Raw genomic sequence first — 19,882 nt, 5'->3', positions numbered from 1 at the left:
GAACAGAAACTGCCTACAGTACTTCAAAGAAAAAAATGGTCAAACACCTTGGCCTAACAATTGTTGACAGTGCTAACGGCCAACTGATGGGATGCTTTGTTCAGCAATTATGTGATTCAGGACGAAGAGTAGAATAAGTGTGGGATTTTGACACTGTTGCAGTTTTCAGTGATATAATACTGCTTAAGTGTTCTACATTCTGAGGGAACTGGACTAAAGCTGAGGTTAAAGGTTAGTGCCTGGGGTAACCAAACAAAAACTGAATGAGTGTGGTGGCCAGGAACCCAGATGTCAGGGACTACGGCAAAGTGGAAAATGCTTCTCAGCCTAAAAGGGTCAGCTGTCACTCAGTACTGACCAACTGCTGACATGAGGAATATGGGTCCAGTGTTGATGGAGTTTCCAATTGTTGAAAGAGTTTCAAATGCAGATTTTATGTGAAAGTTCTGACTTTTGAATCTTTCATAATTCATATTTTTATTTTAAAAAAATACAAGATAAAGAAGCATATATATCTGCTAAATGGGCCACCAGTATGTCATCTCTGGAGTAAATAGCATTGTAGTTTTGAGTAACATCTTGTAGAACAGGGATGTTAAGCCTAAACATTGAAGAACTGCCAAGGGAGAAAGAGTTGAGAATAGCACATTGAGGAGCATCTACACGTGGGGATCAACTGAAGGAGCAGTTGGGAAACTGTCCACTCTCCATCATGCAGAAATGAAGGAGTTGTACATGACATCCCTCCCCAACATCCCGCCATCATCAAGAACTGTTGATTTTATGTGCTATCTCGGGCATCTGTCTACTTCTCTCCATCCTCACCATGGAATGTGTCATCTGTTGCCTGGATGTGCAGTCTTCTCTTAATTGCATCCTCTCTCCAGTCCATCCATCAATTCTCCAGACTTTAGCCACAGAGATCTTTTCTAAACATAACATCTCTCGCTTTCTTTCTTTCTTCTTTCACCTTCTTTCTCTTTGTTCTTTCCTCTCTCTTTCTCACACACACACATGCATGCATATGTACACACACACATACAAACACACTTACAACAAGGGCCCTTTGCCTTAAAATTAAAGACAGACCCCTTAATGTAGATGACTAGGCTGGCATGGTCTAGTCTCTTCCTGCCTTTTCAAATTGTCTCAGTCTCTCAACTTTTCATTCTTATCTTCTTTAAATTCCTCACACATGCTATACTCCCTCCCAACCCTGAACTTTTCACTATGCCCACTCACAAGGACACCATTCTCCTCAAACCCCTCCTTCTTTACCTTTACTATACTTATACTCCATGTCAACTGTCACTTCCTCAAAGGACAAATCAGACAGGATTAAATACTCTTACATTTAATGTCCATCTTTGCCACTAGGCTCCATTGCAACATGAGGATAGAGACCGTGACTGCATCCCCAGCACTTAGCACGGTGACTGGCACAGGAGACTTGCAATCATTTTTGTAGAATGCTTGAGTGAGAACAAATGTTTTGAAAGAAGGGGAAAAACTGAGGGAGCTACAAATATTAGAGATCAGAAGTTCTCCAAAGATATAAAAAAGAGAAATTGAGAAGAAGATTTGGATTTTGTGATGGAAACAGAAGGCGAGTTACCAGGTTGAGAAGTGAGAAGAAAGTGAGCTGAGCAGTGGGAAGGCAACAAGCAGGACAATCTTTGAAACACTTGCTGTTAGAAGAAAAGAAAATGCTAGGATTGTATCTTGAGAGAATAATAGGGTCAAATATTCTGTTTTGTTTTTTTTTTTTTAATTTTATTTTCAGGTTGGGGGAACTGTGGTGAACACTCAGAGAGCAAGCACCTTACCAAGGCTAACGCTAATAAAAATGGGCTGAAGCAGTGGTGAAATGCCAAGACTTGTGATTAGTATAGCTCAGTGTCCTTTCCACTATAGGGACATGCTCAGATTCAACACTCTAACTTTTGGCAGTTTATTACACAGCAATGATGTAGGCCGAGGTAGTTGGGCCAGTTTCTCTTTCAATTGACACCTTTTTTTGGAAAGCAGGAGGAGAGAATGAGATAAGTGAATACACCATAAAAAGACATTTTGAGATGAAAACGAAATAATTCAAAGTAGTTTATTCCACATGACCTAGATCTGTCCTGTAAAACATTAGCTAGTAGTGTCTGTTCAGAATGAGGAGAATGTGATTATGCGCCCTGGACAATTTGATTGTGAGTCAACAATGCAAAGAAACAAATGACAAAAATAGCCACAGACTTCAACCAGGTCAGGACAGGAGAATGTACATAACATAAGAAAAGTCAGGGAGAACATTATAATTGAAGTCAATTTCTTGGAAAAAAAACAAAAGTAATGAAAGCAAACATGAACAAGATGGGGCTAGGGGTGGTGCTCAGGAAAAGACCTATCTGTTTAAAACAAATTCTTACAGGGAGGTTCAAGACACAACTAGAGAAACGAGGTAAAGGCAGCTTACAGCAGGCCTTGCCCATCAGACTGAAGAGTTTAATCTCTATAGCCTTAACCAAGTAAGAAGTATGGTAGATTCTCCTTTTATATATAGAAATAGTCTTTTTCCTTTGTGTTCGAAGAGCTTGTTATGATATTGTGAACAGCTATACACACACACACACACACACACGAGAAGTTTGGGAAGGGAGCAGGGTCTCCACATGGATTCCTTCCTTCCTATAACTCACTCTTACACATTAGATTTTGCAAATGAGAGAGGGAGGCACAACTTTAGGCCCTCATTATATTGCAGACTAATGGTCAAGCTGTTCTAGTTCTCATGAGAATATGTACAATTAGCCAAAATCACAATTCACATTTTTTTTTCTGGTTTTCTGTTTCACCTTCTGCCAAAATAGTATAACCACTACCAAAGTATTAGCAGGTATACAGCCTCCTGAGCCAGCGCTAACTTGTAAAAGGTACCGAGGCTGTCAGTCTGTTACCTGCTACCACGATGGCTGCTGAGTTGGATGGATTCTTCCCTCAGTTTCCTCTGCTAGTTCCCTCAATCTTTCTGTCAGTTTCTTATATCTTACTTTTTCACAGTTTACATTTTCCTAGCTATTTATTCCATCAATTGATCTTACAAAGTGATGCATTTTTCCTCAAGGGTAAACTGTCTAGATACATTGCGACCTTCAAGAACATCTTTACAGTCAATTTATTTTAAAGATTGTATAACAGAGCACATACAAAATCCTAGTTACTGACACAATACCTTGTGATGTGAACTTAGTAGAGAAATTTTCATTGTTTTGATTAATTTTCGATCTATCTAAAAAGTTACTAAAGTTTATAAAATACATATTTTATATTAATATCTCTATAGTTTGCCATAGTTATTAAGCATAAATAACCAATTAAAGATGGTATAATAGGTATACACAAGGTAGATAGTTTTTTTTTGGTTTTGTTTTTTGAGACGGGAGTTTCGCTCTTGTTACCCAGGCTGGAGTGCAATGGCGCGATCTCGGCTCACCGCAACCTCCGCCTCCTGGGTTCAGGCAATTCTCCTGCCTCAGCCTCCTGAGTAGCTGGGATTACAGGCACGCGCCACCATGCCCAGCTAATTTTTTGTATTTTTACAAAAAGTAGAGACGGGTTTCACCATGTTGACCAGGATGGTCTCAATCTCTTGATCTTGTGATCCACCCACCTCGGCCTCCCAAAGTGCTGGGATTACAGGCGTGAGCTAGCACGCCCGGCCGGTAGATAGGTTTATAGTTTGTTAAACAAATTTTCCAAATGAGGACTTTCTAAAATGCATCAAGGTCATCATCTTGGTCCTGAGATCATGTATGATATTGCTTCCTAATACTTTAAAAATATTCTAAATGTTTCTCAGTGGGATGGTTTCTCTTGAACATAATTAATGGGTATTTTTTGAATATAGACAAAAGGAGAGATAATAGTATAATGGGCCCCCAGCTAGGTTTAAGATATATACGACATCTAAGAAGAAAGAAGAAGTAATATCTTATGATATTATTCATATAATATATGATCCTTCTGTGATGTAGCTTCTCAGTTCTTGCATTCATTTTAAGAAGACCCTTAGAAAACCAGACAGTACAGCTGTCATTCTTCAGAGCTTTTTCTTCTCCTTAATCTCCCTTTAGAACCTTGTTTGTTGCTCACTTTTGTATCATGCTGCCGTGTTCTACAATGGAATTATGTGCAAATAACACCCAATAAATATACTTTGGGTTGGATACTATTCTCAGCTTTGGAGATCTAGGGTCTCACAACCTGATGATGAAGACTAATAAGAAAATAAATGATTACCACACAGGTGTGAGGTGATGTATTGAAGTATCCACAGAAAGTACAGAGGGAGTCACCAACAAGTGTGTACATGTCCTGCTAAACTGCAGGCTTCCTGAGGAAAAGAGCCATGTACTACCATGACACACGGCCCTGGGTTTCTCACCAGGTTATGGGTTCAGAAAACAGTGTTTAATTATGTGTTCTTGGATTGAGGGCAACTAGGCCAGTAAGTTATCTGGAAACCATATTTGCCGGAAAAGACTTTAACTAACTAGGTAAGTTTAACTCAAAAGAGAGAAGCCTGGAGAGGGTATATTATTCTTTCTGTTTCAAGCAAGGATTGTTATGTGGAGGGAACCAACTTGTTCTGAAACATGCTGGGGGGCAGAAACATCAACCCGTTAATCCTGGTTCTGACTTCCACGGTGTTAGAGTAAGTTTCTTACATGTAAGAGAACCTTAGCATTGCTGAATGAGGAAAAAGCATAGGTGAAGCTAATTGAAATAAAGTGACTATTAGGGGTAAGTGTGACTATAGTTTTTCCAACTTTTGTCATCCTAACACTCATGTTTTGTACTACTCAACTGATCAACATCTCAGAAACTTACTGGAATGGCTAGCTGCACTTATAGACATATTTTATTTCCTTAAATTTAAAGATAATAGATATGAAGCCCTTAACTAAAAAATCAGAATTTCACCCTCGACTATGCATTTCAAATCAGCTAATCTTAACCATATCCCACTGAATTAGTTGGTTAATAAATGGCATCAACTCACTTTTTTTTTGTTGTTTTATGAAAACAAAAACTTTTGAAGCCACCACTGGGCACATGAACTGGGAACAAGGTGTCCTGACCACAGTTCTGTCATCTCTGTGCTTCAAGTATTACAAAAGGGCACAAACTCTCACAATAAATATGCTATCAAGATGTGAGAATGTAAGAATATTTTTTCATTGCAAAAATAAACTATGTTTCCTGTCTTCCACTGGCATTTTTATCCATCTCTTCGGACTAAGGAGACCCACTGGACTCTCGAAGGCTGTACCCCTGAAAAGCAAGACATCAGTCTCACTGTCAGCTGGATGTCAGAGAAGTTCAAGGAAAGCAGCACGGGCCTCATGTAAACTGGCCCACAGCACCACAGATCCTGGGAACTTTGAAGGAGTCAACAGCAAACAAACAAAACAGCATTAAGGCTACATTCCCCCTGCCAGCTCCATTCCCAAATATGTATGGAAAAGCCCCTGCTTCTACAAGCCCCCAGTTCCTCTGGAGAATGCTTTCATTTGATTGCCTCAGTACTGAAATTCTTCAACAATAGCATCTGTCCCTGTCAGGTTTCTGGAGTTAAAACTGCTGTGTGATGATCATGTTGGTCGGAAGAAGATTGAATTGAGACCACAGAACCTATGTTACCTTCCAGTCTCCTATCAGGAATTTCATGTGATTCTACTCATTTCCTTTGGACCTAGATAGATTACTACTGCTGTATAATAATGGGCAACTGCTGCTTAAGAGTACAAATTTTTGATGCTGTTTATAATCCCTGTTAGTGATAGGTCCTACAGGACAACAATCAGTGGAAATTATATATATGTATTTGGTAGGCTCTCATAAGAATTTACATAGGAAAGATTGAGTCCTTTAATCTTTGAGTTTTAGAAAGTTGTGATAAGTAATTTATCATAATGATCTATTATCTAGAGTCTTTTGAAGGGTAATATAAACACTAAATCTATTTCTGACTTTAAAACATCTTTTGGTCCTGTCCAGAATGACAGGCTGGTGTAGCTAGAAGTCAAGTTAGAACTGTGACAAATGAATTCAGGAAGTCTTTCTATCCAGACCCAGTTCTATTTGGCAGTAAAATTAGAAGACATATTAGGAAGAAAAGTAATGATTGTTTCTATCTATACATCTAACCTCCTTCCATAGCAAAAGATGACAGATAACTACTACTCTTCCACAAATGCCTTCCCTACTTCGCTCCTGGCCCACACCAAATTCTTGTAGAAAGGCTTGGCATACAAATTGTTGGTTAACAACTAGACTATCTTTTTAGTTGTTCAGAGGGAATTGAAAATCTTTTTTGTAGAGTGTTTTGTTAGATTTTCATCTGGAAAAATTCACTATTTTTTTTAACTGCAATAGTGAAAGAGGAATTTTGTTTATCCAGACCTACTTTTTAAAGAATGACCCTTATTTATTGACCCTTAAAAGGAACATTCACTGAATTCAATAATTCAACTAAGAGATATTTCTTGAGGCTCTACCATGTGACGAGGCACCTTGCTAGATGCTGAGGGTAAAGGGATGAACAAGGTAGAAATGGCCTCTGTACTCGGAGCTAAACTCTAGCAGACCAAACAACAGAATCTCCTGGAGGCACGTCTTCTACCATCCCCTCAGAATATTTACAACTAGTTCTTTCTTTCACAAGATGACTAAAAATGAAGCTTTATTTAACTTTTCTTAGAACAAGTTGAGGTCTACACAAATAAATTAAAGTTACACTGTCATACATAAGCATTCTTATATTAACATCTTTTAAAATCTCTAAACACTTCTGTGAGAAATAAATGTATTTCTTGCCTTTAGTATGATGTTCATGAAGCTGAAGAAGTGATTTTAAGGACTCAGCATTCTCAAACTCATGAGTATTCTGGAGGAAATCTTCAGTTTGGTCTATTTTAATAGCAAACTACAATAGAAATACAGAGGAAAGGCATTTGTATAAGAATTAATGTACCATTGTTAGTTACCTGTAGATATTTTTCATAAATCTGTAGCCCAACTGAGGATGTATGTGTTTGTGCAAGTGTGTATGTTTGTATGCATGTGTTTGTGTGAGTGTGTATTGGCTTAGAGTGTTTGTGTGTGTGTGTGTTTACATGTAGTCAATTTACAAAGTGCTATTGGTAAGAACTTTCTTCTCCTTTCATACCTAATTATGTATGCTGAAATAAACCAACCTGTTTACTGTCCAAATGCCTATTAAATTTTTCCACCAAAATTATAGTGTCCTATGTATCTAGTCCCTTTCAACATTCGAAGACACTTTGTTAAGAATAAGCAGAAAGTTAGCTAAGGGAAACCAAGAAAAGGTTAACTAAAAAGTAACCTACACATTTACAAGTAAATGTAGCTTAAGAACTCACTTAGAGAGAAGGTTGTAGTTATTTTTTCCCTCTATAACTGAACTTAGCAGTGAAATATGCAAGTTTCCAAATAATACGTAGTCTAATCCTGTATTTTATACAAAGCAAAATATATATATTTGTATAGAAAGTGATCTCAAAAAAATACATACCAAATGGTGACTTAATGAGAAGAAATGAAATTAAGGATGAGTGAAAGGAGGTAAAATTTTAATATTTGAATCTATAATTTGTAATTCTGTTTGCGTTTTCATCAATAATTTGTATGCATTACATCTATAAATAAAATGAGATTAGATGGACCAAGAATGACAAGTGAGAAATTTCTTCTCTGTTTCAAGGAAAACGCATAGTAATTTCACACTCTAAATGATGAGGAATATGACTGGTCTCTCTTTTTCTTTTTCTCCATAGAGAAAGTGAGAGGTTAAGAGAGATGATTAACTTGATGTTAAAATGCTCAGGGAAATAATCTTCGAAACAAATTTTAGAAGATGGCAAAATATATTTGGTTATCCTATCACAGTATATCTGTAATGGTAGACAAATAGCTGGTTTGTTTTAGCACTAAGTTTCAACAGTAATTATTACAGTTTATATGAGCATCCTAATATATTCACCTTTGGATTGGGTTTAGAATAAACTAATTAAGGAAAAGTATCAGTGTGAAAGACACAGAGGATTACTATGGTATTTATCTTCTTTTTAAAGTCTTCTCCAAACTACCATCTTTGAATTTGAGGATTCTTAATATTTTAATGTAACTATTTGATTAACATAATCTACTGTAGTTTGATTGTTACAACAGCCATATGAAATCCAATTATAAATGAAACAGATTGATGAGAGAGAGACTGAAGAGCATGGAACATGTTTTGGAAATGCAAGGAAGGCCTCTGACATCCTATTAGAACAACCTGATGGACATCTGCTGCTGCCACTCAGGGGCAGTGTTCCTAAATTACAGCAGTGTTCAAGGTGAGAATAACCCAACCGACAGTTATGTCGTAAGCCTGAAATAATCTTGTACTAATGATCAGCCATGCAATCATTAGTAATTTTGCATTTCTCAAAAACTCCTGCATGCACATAATTCAATAAAAGGGGGTCAAATCCACATCATTTACATCTCTAATTCACGCAATTTCTAATAACTGATTTTTAAAATATTATTTAAAGAGAATTTCAAAAGGAAAAAAAAACATTCCTAGTAGGTGGTTTGTTTGTTCTCTGCAGAACATTACAAAAAGTGGCTGTTTAACTTATATTTATATTTCAGCTTGTTATAAAATTAAAAATAAACAAACAAACCAATAAGCAAACAACGCTTTACTCAGAAAAAGCTTCCCTAAAGTTCTGTTTACTTTTATCAGTATTTTCTTTTCTCCACTTCCGTCGCTAATAAAAATGGCTTTGGCATACAAAGAGGGCATAAGGATTATATAGGAGTTTGTCTTCAGTTTAGTATGAAGTGATCCACAAAATTGGAAACAGGATAATAAAAGAAATAATTAGTCTTTTCACTAGATCCAATAAAAGCTCACACAAGTGTAAGAATAAGAGTGTTGGGTTGAATTATGGCTTGGCCTACTATTTCTTTTTATTTCATGCTACATCTGAAAGTAATTTGTTATGGAGAAAATAAGCTAGTATTAACTCTAAAACACAGTGAGAAACAAATATTGCTCTAATGCTAGAAAAAAAAAATTTCCTGGGCTCAAAAGAGCTGAGTTTCAAGGACAGCTGAAACCTATGCCCTACTTACTGAGATAGAATGAATCAGATGTATCTATAATTTGGCCTCTGTAGGTGTATTTCAGCTGTCTTATTTCTTTTCAGGAAAGCAAGTTTGTGTATGAAACTTCTTCCAAGATGGTCTCTGAAATTAGTTGAACTTCAGTGTTCAAAATGAAAAACAAGCCTTGAAAATTATAATAAGGTTTTTATTCCTCCCTTTTGCTTTTAAACAAGTTCATAATGCATGAGATTGCCTACTCCAATTTTTAGGTTCTATTACTAATCTTCTTTCCTTCATTATTTTGGATTTAAGTCCTGAAATTTTAGTTTAAAAAACGTCATATTTTTCAAATCTAGTGCTTTATCATAAGGAAGCAGCACTCTCACATCAAAATGAATGGGCTGCCACTTGACAGAGAAGTTAAAAGTGAAATTTCCAATAACTGTCTTATACCAAATATAACACCTCTTTTGATAATGTTCTTTGAAACTCACATTTCGAAATTAGAAACCTCAAAAAACTATAGAATTCAAGAAAAATCACAAGGAGATATGGCCTTCTTAGGGCCAGAAGGACTATTTCCTTCTCTTGTATTTTAAGGTGTTCGAACTATGGAAAATCAACTATATGCCTTAGGAAAGTACTCATAAAATGCTACATTTATGAGTCAAATAACCTATGGAATATTCTACAATTGCTTTTTTAAAACATAGGCAGCAAAAGTAAATTTTATTGTCCAACTTTAAGCCGAGAATAACACTCTAGACCAGCATTCCTTAGTAATCCTACAATCAGGGTAATTGTTTGATTTAGGAACTATATTACTACCTTTTATATAGAGGGAAATAAATCATAATAACTTATGAGAGTTCCTATTATTACTTAATATTTTACCACATTTTAATTAGTTAACTGTACTTTGTTTTTGTTTGAAGACCTACTCTTAAAATAGTAATAAATTTACTTTTGACAATCAAAAATTAAATACATTGTGTATGTATGTCTTGGTTATTCTGCCAATTTTTTTTAACTGATGACAATGTCTACTTGTGGAAAAACAAACATTTTCAGGAGTGCTATTCAGTTGCTCTGACTTGGGGAAGGGAGAAGTTTTTTAAAGCACAAACCTCTAAGGCATTTTCAAAAAATTCAGAAGTCAACCTAAGGAGATCCGTTCTTCTTTCAAGCATGGAGACCAGGGCTGCCCATGCTTCACCCAGAGTCTCGGCCATGGCGTCATAGACCTGACTCTGATCCTTGTTCTCTTCAGCTGTCTTGTCTGCCTCCTTCAAGAGTTCCCACACCCGATCTTCCAAAGCCTAAGTCCAAGAGAAAAAGGCATAAGCCAGGGTGTTAACTCATTGTAAGAACACAGAATCACATTTTAAACACTTGGATATTAGAAATTGTATGGGGTCTAGGAAAGAGAATTTATAAACACAAACTGTTATGCAAGAAAGTATATCAAACAGGAAGGAAGGAGCGATCAGGATTGAGGTGAACCAGGGAGCATGGCCAGGCCAAAAGCATTCACATTTAAACATTGTCCAAACACTGCTGACATTTAGCAAAGATACATGTCTATATTCTCACGAGGTACAGAATATTATGTTAACCTCACATTTCCAAAAAAATAAGAAAAGTGGTAAGAACACACCTAGAAGTGTGATCAAGAATAAAGGTTGTGACAAGCCCAGTAAAGCTTACTGTTTATTGTAAATAATTGTCATTAGTTGTTAACATGACTGTGATGCTTAATGTAAACATTATGAGTAGATTTTTAAAACAGAATAGTCATAATTTAAAAATTTAGATATGCATAACCAACATTATGTACTATTTGGACAAAATATGAAAAATAAAAAGGAACATGTGCTTACATAATTGTCTCATTCAGGGATAGGAGGATTCAATAAGTTCCACATAATTCTTGAAGTTGGCACCAAAATAAAGGCATAATTTTTAAAGAATATAGTAGACTAAAATATTATGAATAAATTCTGAAATATCAACATAAAAATAAACTTAAAATACGATAAATAAAAATACAACAAAGAAAATAAAAGAAATAAGAGCAGGTTCATAAGGATACACACACATATATACACACGTAGTGACAACAAAATAATTAAAAATCAATTAACACAAAAAATGTGGATGAGTTAACCTTTTAAACAAAAAGACAAACACTGACAGAGTGAGAAAAAAAGGCAACAAAACTCAACCAATTTGTGCTTGCTAGAGTGTCCCTAAAAAGAAATATTTTTTGGAAATAAAGAAATTGAGATATATCAAGACAAGACAGACAAGAGAAAGCAGGACTATAATATTGAACAAATTAGAATCAAAACAAAAATCACTGGTGCTTAAAAATGGCATTTATAATGGTAAATAGTGCAAGCCACAGTAAAGGCACTCATGAACCTTCATATCTGTGGCACTGAAATATTTCAAGTAGATATAACCAGTCTTACATCAAACAAATAGAGAATAAAAACTACAACTATAGACTGTCTTTAAAAATAATAATAAGGCTACTACATTTAAAAACCTTGAATATACAGCTAACCTTATGCTCAGATAAAATACATAGTATTAGACAACTTTGTTTTTAAATAAAGAAAATAAATTATCTCAACATCCAGGCCTAAATTATTAAAAATAAATAAATAAAACAACAAAATAAGGGGGATAAACTGATTAAATACAAAATCAGAAAATAGCAGATTAGATTAAAATACTAGAATTGAATTTTTTAAGGAGATTAATTGAAAAGCCAATAAAATATTAAAATAGCTGACAGATGTCAAATAAAATCGCAGAGTAGGTAGCTCCAGTGACCATTCCTGTAGAGAAACATCAAAAACAGCAAGCAAAAACTGTCTTAATTTTGTTAGAACTCTGGAAAGTAGTCAAAGATGTAAAGCAACCAAAAAAAAAGGCTGAAGCAAGAAAAGTATGACTTAAAAATGTTAGAAAAGCTTTGAGATAGTTTTATATGCCCTTGCTAAACCACTCCTGCGTTCAACAGAGACTATCAGAGTAGATAGGAATAATAAGACTCAACTATATATTGTCTACAAAAAAACCTGTTCCAAATACAAAGGCAGAGATGCATTAAAAGTAAATGAATTGGAGTAGCAATGTGAGGTGATTGATATGTTAATTAGCTCAATTAATTTAACATGTGTTAATTATTTTAAAATGCATACATACCTCAAAACATCATATTGTACAACTTAGGTGTACACAATTTTTAATTGTCAATTATACCTCAATAAAGCTGGATGAAAAAAAAATAATGGATGGAAAAAGATGTACCATGCTAACACTAATCTAAAGAAAGCTGGAGTAGCTATGTTAATTCTAGACAGAGAATATTTTAGAGCAAGAAATATAATTTGAGATTAAGATAGGTATTATGAAATTATAAAGGAGTCAGTCTACAAGAAGGCATAAGAATTCTAAATGTGTATGAGCCTAACAGCAGAGAGTCAAAATACATGAGGCAAAACTTATAGAACTACATGGAGAAATAGATAAATATGTTATAATACAGATGTCAACATCCCTCTATCAATAATCAATATATCCAGCAGGCTGAAAATTATTAAGGATATAGATGAACTGAGCAGCACCATCAGTTAACTTGATCTAATTGGCATTTATAAAATAATTCCTCCAACAATGCAGAACACACCTTCCTCTCAAGCTTACATGGAACATTCATAAGATAGGCCATATCCTGGACCATAAAACATACCTTAACAAATTTTTAAAAACAGAAATCATACAAATATATTCTTAGACCACAAAATAATTAAACTAAATGTCAGTAACAGAAATATAGCTGAAAAATACCATGATATTTGGATATTAAACAACACACTTTTAAGTAACACACGGGTCAAAGAAGTCTCAAGGGAAATGAAAATATTTTGAACTAAATGAGAAAATGAAAATATGATGTATCGAAATTTGCAAGATGCCACAATAGCAGTGCTTAAAGAAAAATTTATAGCATTCTATATATATATATATGAAAAGAAAAAAGACTGAGGTTTTTTTTTTAATTTTTACCATAGGAAACTAGAGAAAGAGAGTAAATTAAATTTTAAGTAAACAGAAGAAAATAATAAAAATTAGAGGAGGAATCAATGAAATGAAAACAATAGAGAAAATCAATGAAAGCAAAAATGATTCTAAGAAAAGATCAGTAAAATTGATAAATCTCTAGTCAAGCTAATCAGGAAGGAAGGAAGGGAGGGATGGAGGGAGGAAAAGGAAAGGAAAGAAAAAGAAAGGAAAGGAAAGAAAAGGAAAGGAGAAAAGAAACAAACTACTAATATTGGAAATGAATGAGGGGCCACAACTACTGATCCATGGACATTGAAAGGATAAAAAGGAATACCAAAAATGGCTCCATATCCACAAATTTGATAACTGAGATGAAATGGACAAATTCCTTGAAAGATACAAGCTACCAAAATTCACACAAGAAAAAAAAAGATAATCTGAACAAGGCTATAACTATTAAAAAATTAAATCAATAATAACCTTCCAAATAAGAAAGCACTAGGCAGAGGTGACTACACTGGTGAATTCTACCAAACGTTTAAAGAAGAAATGATGCTAAAGCTAATTTAAAAAATACAGCAAAGTTACAGAGTATGAGATCAACACACAGAAACATCAGTTGTGTTTCTTTATACAGAAATGAACAATCTAAAAAGGAAATCAAGAATTCCACTTACAAGAGCATCAGAAAGAATAAAATACCTAGGAATAAGTTTAACCAAGGAGGTAAAAGACTTGTACATTGAAAACTAAAAATCATTGCTGAAAGAAATTGAAGACGACGTAAATAAATGGAAATAGATCCTATGTTCATAAGTTGGAAGACTTAATGTTGCTGAAAAGCAGTACTATCTAAAGTAATCCACAGATTCAATGTAATCAATATAAAAATTTCACAGGCTTTTTGACAGAAATTGCAGAGATAATCCTCATATTTATATGGACTTGTAACGGGACTATAGTCAAAACAATCTTGAAAAAGGACAAATTCAAAGCCTCACACTTCTAAAAATTTCAAAACTTACTACAAAGCAGCAGTAATCAAAATGGTGCATTGGCATAAGGATAGATATATAGGGCAATGGCCTAGAAATGAGAGTTTAGAAATATACCTATATGCCTATGAGCAATTGACTTTCAACAATGGTGGCAGGACCATTCAATGAGGAAAGAATAATCTCTTCAACTAGTGGTGCTAGAACAATTAGATATTCACAGTAAAAGAATAAAGTTGAATATTTACCTCTCATGTCATATAAAAATTTAATTCAAAATGTATCAGTGATATAATGTAAAAGCTAAAATTTATGAAATTTTTAGAAGAATTTTATAACCAAATTTTCATCACCTTGAATTTGGCAATAGTTTTTTAGATATGACACCAGTAGCATAAGCAACAACAACAAGAAACAGATAAATTGGACATCATCAAAATTAAGACTTTTATGTACAAAGGACATTAGCAAAGAAGTAAAAAGAAAATCCTTAGAATGGGAGAAAATATTGGCAAATTATAAAACCGATAAGCATCTAGCATTCAGAATATATAAAGAACTCTTCCAACTTAACAATAGAAAGGGGCTGGGCGTGGTAGCTCACACCTGTAATCCCAGCACTTTGGGAGGCTGAGGCAGGCAGATCACCTGAGGTCAAGAGTTTGAGACCAGCCTGACCAACATAGTGAAACTCAGTCTCTGCTAAAAATACAAAAATTAGTCGGGCATGGTGGTGGGTGCCTGTAATCCTAGTTACTCGGGCTTTAAATTAATTTACTTTAATTTAATTAATTAATTTGAGGCTGAGGCAGGAGAATTGCTTGAGTCCAGGAGGGGGAGGTTGCAATAAGCTGAAATCACACCACTGCACTCCAACCTGGGTGACAGAACAAGACTCTGTCTCTAAATAAATAAATAAAACAATAGAAAGGACAACAATACAATCATAAAGTGGGCAAAGGATTTGAAAAGACATTTCTCAAAAAAAGAAATAAATGGCAAACAAGTGCACAGAAAGATGCTCAAATGATTAGTCTTAGAAAAAATGCAAATCAAAAGCACAATGAGATGTCACTTCACACTCACTAGGATAGCTATAACCTTTAAAAAATTGAAAATAACAAGTGTTGGCAAGAACATGGAGAAACTGGAATCCATGTACGTAGCTGATGATAATATAAAATGGTACAGCTGCTTTAAAAAAACATGTTGGCATTTACTCAAAAAGTTAAACACAGAATTACCATATGACCTAGCAATTACATTCCTAGGTATATCCATTGGGAGGGCAGGGGAGAGGAGGGGAGGGCAGGGGAGGGGAGGGGAGGGGAGGGGAGGGGAGAAGGAAAGAAAGACCAATACATGCTACAACACTGGTGAACCTCTAAGACATTATGCTAAGTGAAAGTCAAACACCAAAGGTCATACAATGCATGATCATGATCCCACTTATATGAAATATCTAGAATAGGTAAAATCTTAGTAATAAAGAGCAGAATGGTGCTTACCAGGGGCTGGGGAAAGGGTGACTAAGGAATCACTACTTAATGGGTACAGAGTTTTCTTTTGGGCTGATGGGAAGGTTCTGGATCTCAATAGAGGTGATAGTTGCACATGAGAAAGTTGATCATATGAATTGGGTCATTCTGGTGATATGCAACTAAAAGAGTTGAGAGGCCAGGGAGAAAAGCACTCAGGGCACAAAACATTGCCCCAAAAATGTAATTCCCTGCAAGTCTGGAAGCTGAAACTGCCTACTATAACCTGAAACCAGTTTTATCTATTGGCTACTGAAACAATCTGTTGCAACTCTGAGACTAGTTTTGTCCACTGCTGTCACTTGCCAATCAGAGCTTACCGGTCCTCAAAACCTTACTAGTGGCAATGACATTTCTCAAAGAGCAATAATGTTCTCCATTTTATAAAACCTGTAGCTTTCTCTTTGTTTTTCAGACATACTGGAGACCAGCCAGTCTGCATTTATGCCCTGAATTGCAGTACTTTCCTCCCAAATAAAACATTTGAATTTCAGAAGTTTATTTCTATATTGAACATTTCACACACAGCACTGTGAATATACTAAATGCCACTGCATTTTATACTTCAAAATGGTTAATTTTATGTTATAAGAATTTTGTCTCTTCAAAATGTTTTTTAACTTTTGACATTTTAAAAGGAAAAAAGTGATACACAAAAAACATAAGCAGATCTCATGGAGGTGGAAATAGAATGATGGTTACCAGAGGCTGCGGGGTGGAAAGGAGGAAGGAGATAAAGAGAGGTTGGTTAATGGGTACAAAAATACGGTTAGATAGAAGAAATAAATGTTTGATAGTAGTGTTTGATAGTAGAGTGACTATATTTAATTATTATATATTTCAAAATAACTAAAAGTGAAGATTTTTAGTATCATCAACACAAAGAAATCATAACTGTTTGAGGTAATGGATATCCCAATTCCCTGACTTGATCATTATACAGTGTAGGAATGTACCAAAGTATCACATTTATCCTGTAAATATGTGCAATTATTATGTATCATTACAATTTTTTTAACATAATTATATAATATTAAGATTGAGGGCTCTAAATGCATAGAGCAAGTTTTGGATTTTCTGGAAATAAAAACAAAAATGGGGATAAAATGGAAAATTTTCTTTAAAATGTTACCAAAATTGTCCCAAGAAGATCTTATCATCATCTGCCTCATCATCACTATGACTGCCACCAGCATCGAAAATATTGAATAATTTCTCAAGTATGTCCCCAAATGAATAGATGAATATGCCAATTTATTTAGTTGCCTGTGGAAATTTGGATGTTTCCAATTTTTGACTACCATATATAAATCTGCTATAAATATTTATGCATAAGTTTTTAGATGGACATGTATTTTAATTTCTCTAAGTATTTACCCAGGTGTTTTCCAGTTAATTTCACATTCTTATTTATATCTTTCTGTATGTTTTTAATTTTTTATAATAAAAATATGTTATTTTTATTATTGGAGGAAATATTTTTATTTTTGCAATTATGTAAAATAGACTTATTCTTAAAAGAAAAAAACACATGTCATTGCTGTATGGGAATCATGGACCTAAGTTGTCTCCAATTAATATTCTTGAACAGTCCTTTCCTTCCTTATTCTTCCAAATTATATTCTAAGACACATTACACACTTTAATTATATTATTTTTCCCAGTTATTTACTGTTTCTCTTTATAAGAGGATTGTACTTCTATGCCTCCTAAAACCAGACTTGTCCATGCAACTGGGTTAGACTAAAAAAATGTGAACAGAAGTTTTGTGTGCCATTTCTGAGTAGAAGTATTAAGAGCCAATGAGTGAGTCTATCACTGCTCTTTCCATGAATAGGGGTTGCTCCTTGATAAGGTTTTGGTGTATCCCCACCCAAATCTCATCTTGAACTGTAGTTCCCATAATTCCCATGTGTCATGGGAGGGATCTGGTGGAAGATGATTGAATTATGGAGACAGTTACCCCCATGTTGCTGTTCTTGTGATAGTGAGAGAGTTCTCACAAGAGCAGATTGTTTTATAAGGGACTTTTCCTCCTTTTTCTTGGCACTTCTCCTTCCTGCTGCCATGTGAAGAAGGACGTGTTTGCATCCCCTTCCACCATGATTGGAAGTTTCCTGAGGCTTCCCCAACCATGGTGAACTGTGAGTCAATTAAACCTCTTTCCGTTATAAATTACCCAGTTTCAAGTATGTCTTTATTAGGAGCATGGAACAGACTAATACACTCCTTCAGCCTGGATTCTAAAATAAAGAAGACACACAAACCTGAACTGCAATTACCATGCAGCCAACATGGTAAGATAAAGTCTGTTATTTGTAAGCCATTACTCTTTTGGAGTTATCTATTACCTTAGAATTACCTAATAAAAGTTATGTATTAGTCCGTTTTTACATTGCTGGCAAAGACATACCCAAGACTGGGGAATTTACAAAGGAAAGATGTTTAATGGAGATCTCACAGTTACATGTGGCTGGGGAAGTCTCACAATCATAGCAGAAGGCAAGGAGGAGCAGGTCACATCTTAAGGGGCTGGTGACAGCAAAGAGAGAGCTTGTGTAGGGAAACTTCCATTTAAAAAACCATCAGATCTCATGAGACTCATTCACTATCACGAGAACAGCATGGGGAAGACCTGACCCCATGATTCAATTACCTCCTACATGTCTCTTCTACAGCATGTGGGAATTCAAGATGAGATTTGGGTGGGGACACAGCCAAACCATATCATTCCACCTCTGGCCCCTCCCAAGTCTCATGTCCTTATATTGAAAACCAGTCATGCCTTCCCAACAGTCCCCAAAATCTTAACTCATTTCAGCATTAAGTTAAAAGTCCATAGTCCAAAGTCTCATCTGAGACAAGTCAAGTCCCTTCACACCTATGAGCCCATAAAATCAAAAGCAAGTTACTTACTTCCTAGATACAATGGAGGTACAGGTGTTGGGCAAATACAGCCATTCCAAATGGGAGAAATTGGCCAACACAAAGGAGCTACAGGCCCCATGCTAGTCCAAAATCTAGCAGAGTAGTCAAATCTTAAAGCTCCATAATGATCTTTTTTCACTCTATGTCTCACATCCAGGTCACATTGATGCAAGAGGTGGCTTCCCATGAACTTGGGCAGCTCTGCCCCTCTGGCTTCGCAGGGTACAGCCTTCCTCCTGGTTGCTTTCATGGGCTGGCATTGAGTGTCTATAGCTTTTCCAGCTTCTACTGCAAGCTATCAGTGGATCTACCATTCTGGGGTCTGGAGGACAGTGGCCCTCTTCTCAGAACTCCAGGGGCAATGCCCCAGAAGGTATTCTGTTTGGGAACTCCAACCCCATATTTCCCTTCCACACTGCCCTAGCAGTGCCCTGCATGAAGGCCCTGCCCCTGAAGCAAACTTCTGCCTGGGCATCCAGGCATTTCCATACATTCACTGAAATCTAGGTGGAGGGTCCCAAACTCTAGTTCTTGACTTCTCTGTACCCACAGGCTAGAAACCACATGGAAGCTGCCAAGGCTTGAGGTTTGCACCCTCTGAAGCCATGGCCAAGCACTGTGTTGGCCCCTTTCAGCCATGGCTGTAGTGGCTAGGTCACAGGACACCAAGTTCCTAGGCTGCACACAGGACAGAGACCCTGGGCCCGGCCCCCAAAACCACTTTTCCTCCTAGGCCTCCAGGCCTGTGATGGGAGGGGCTGCCATTAAGACCTCTGACATGCCCTGGAGACATTTTCCCCATTTCTTGGGGATTAGCTCCTTGTTACTTATATAAATTTCTGCTGACTTGAATTTCTTCTCAGAAAATGGGATTTTCTTTTCTATTGCATTGTCAAGCTGCAAATTTTCCAAATGTTTATTCTTTGCTTCCCTTATGAAACTGAATGCCTTTAACAGCACCTAAGTCATCTCTTGAATGCTTTGCTGCTTAGAAATTTCTTCTGCCGTATGCCCTAAATCGTCTCTCTCAAGTTCAAAGTTCCACAAATCTCTAGGGCAGGGCAAAATGTCACCAATCTCTTCACTCAAACATAACAAGAGTCACCTTTGCTCCAGTTCCCAACAAGTTCCTCATTTCTATCTGAGACCATCTCAGCCTGGACTTTATTGTTC

The 19,882-nt window shown here is 35.9% G+C and overlaps 1 protein-coding gene across 6 annotated transcripts in view; it reads right to left on the bottom strand.

Moving 5' to 3' along the window:
* Positions 1–19,882, bottom strand: part of CCDC141 (coiled-coil domain containing 141) — a 216,661-nt gene that overhangs the window by 142,071 nt on the left and 54,708 nt on the right. For all 6 annotated transcript variants that reach the window (XR_010341447.1, XM_064373291.1, XM_064373289.1 and 3 more), the window contains exons 4-5: positions 10,299–10,490; positions 6,868–6,976 (exon numbers count right to left, since the gene is read on the bottom strand). Coding sequence is in view for 5 of the 6 variants with exons in the window: in XM_064373291.1 (XP_064229361.1) it covers positions 6,868–6,976; positions 10,299–10,490 (301 nt within the window). In the remaining variant the exon portion in view is untranslated. The remainder of the gene's footprint in view (positions 1–6,867; positions 6,977–10,298; positions 10,491–19,882) is intronic.

The sequence above is a fragment of the Aotus nancymaae genome, unplaced genomic scaffold, assembly GCF_030222135.1.
Source record: "Aotus nancymaae isolate 86718 unplaced genomic scaffold, 86718_ANA_hifiasm-v0.15.2.pri h1tg000008l, whole genome shotgun sequence".
NCBI classification, from domain to species: domain Eukaryota; kingdom Metazoa; phylum Chordata; class Mammalia; order Primates; family Aotidae; genus Aotus; species Aotus nancymaae.
This window is presented reverse-complemented; position numbering and strand designations above follow the sequence as displayed.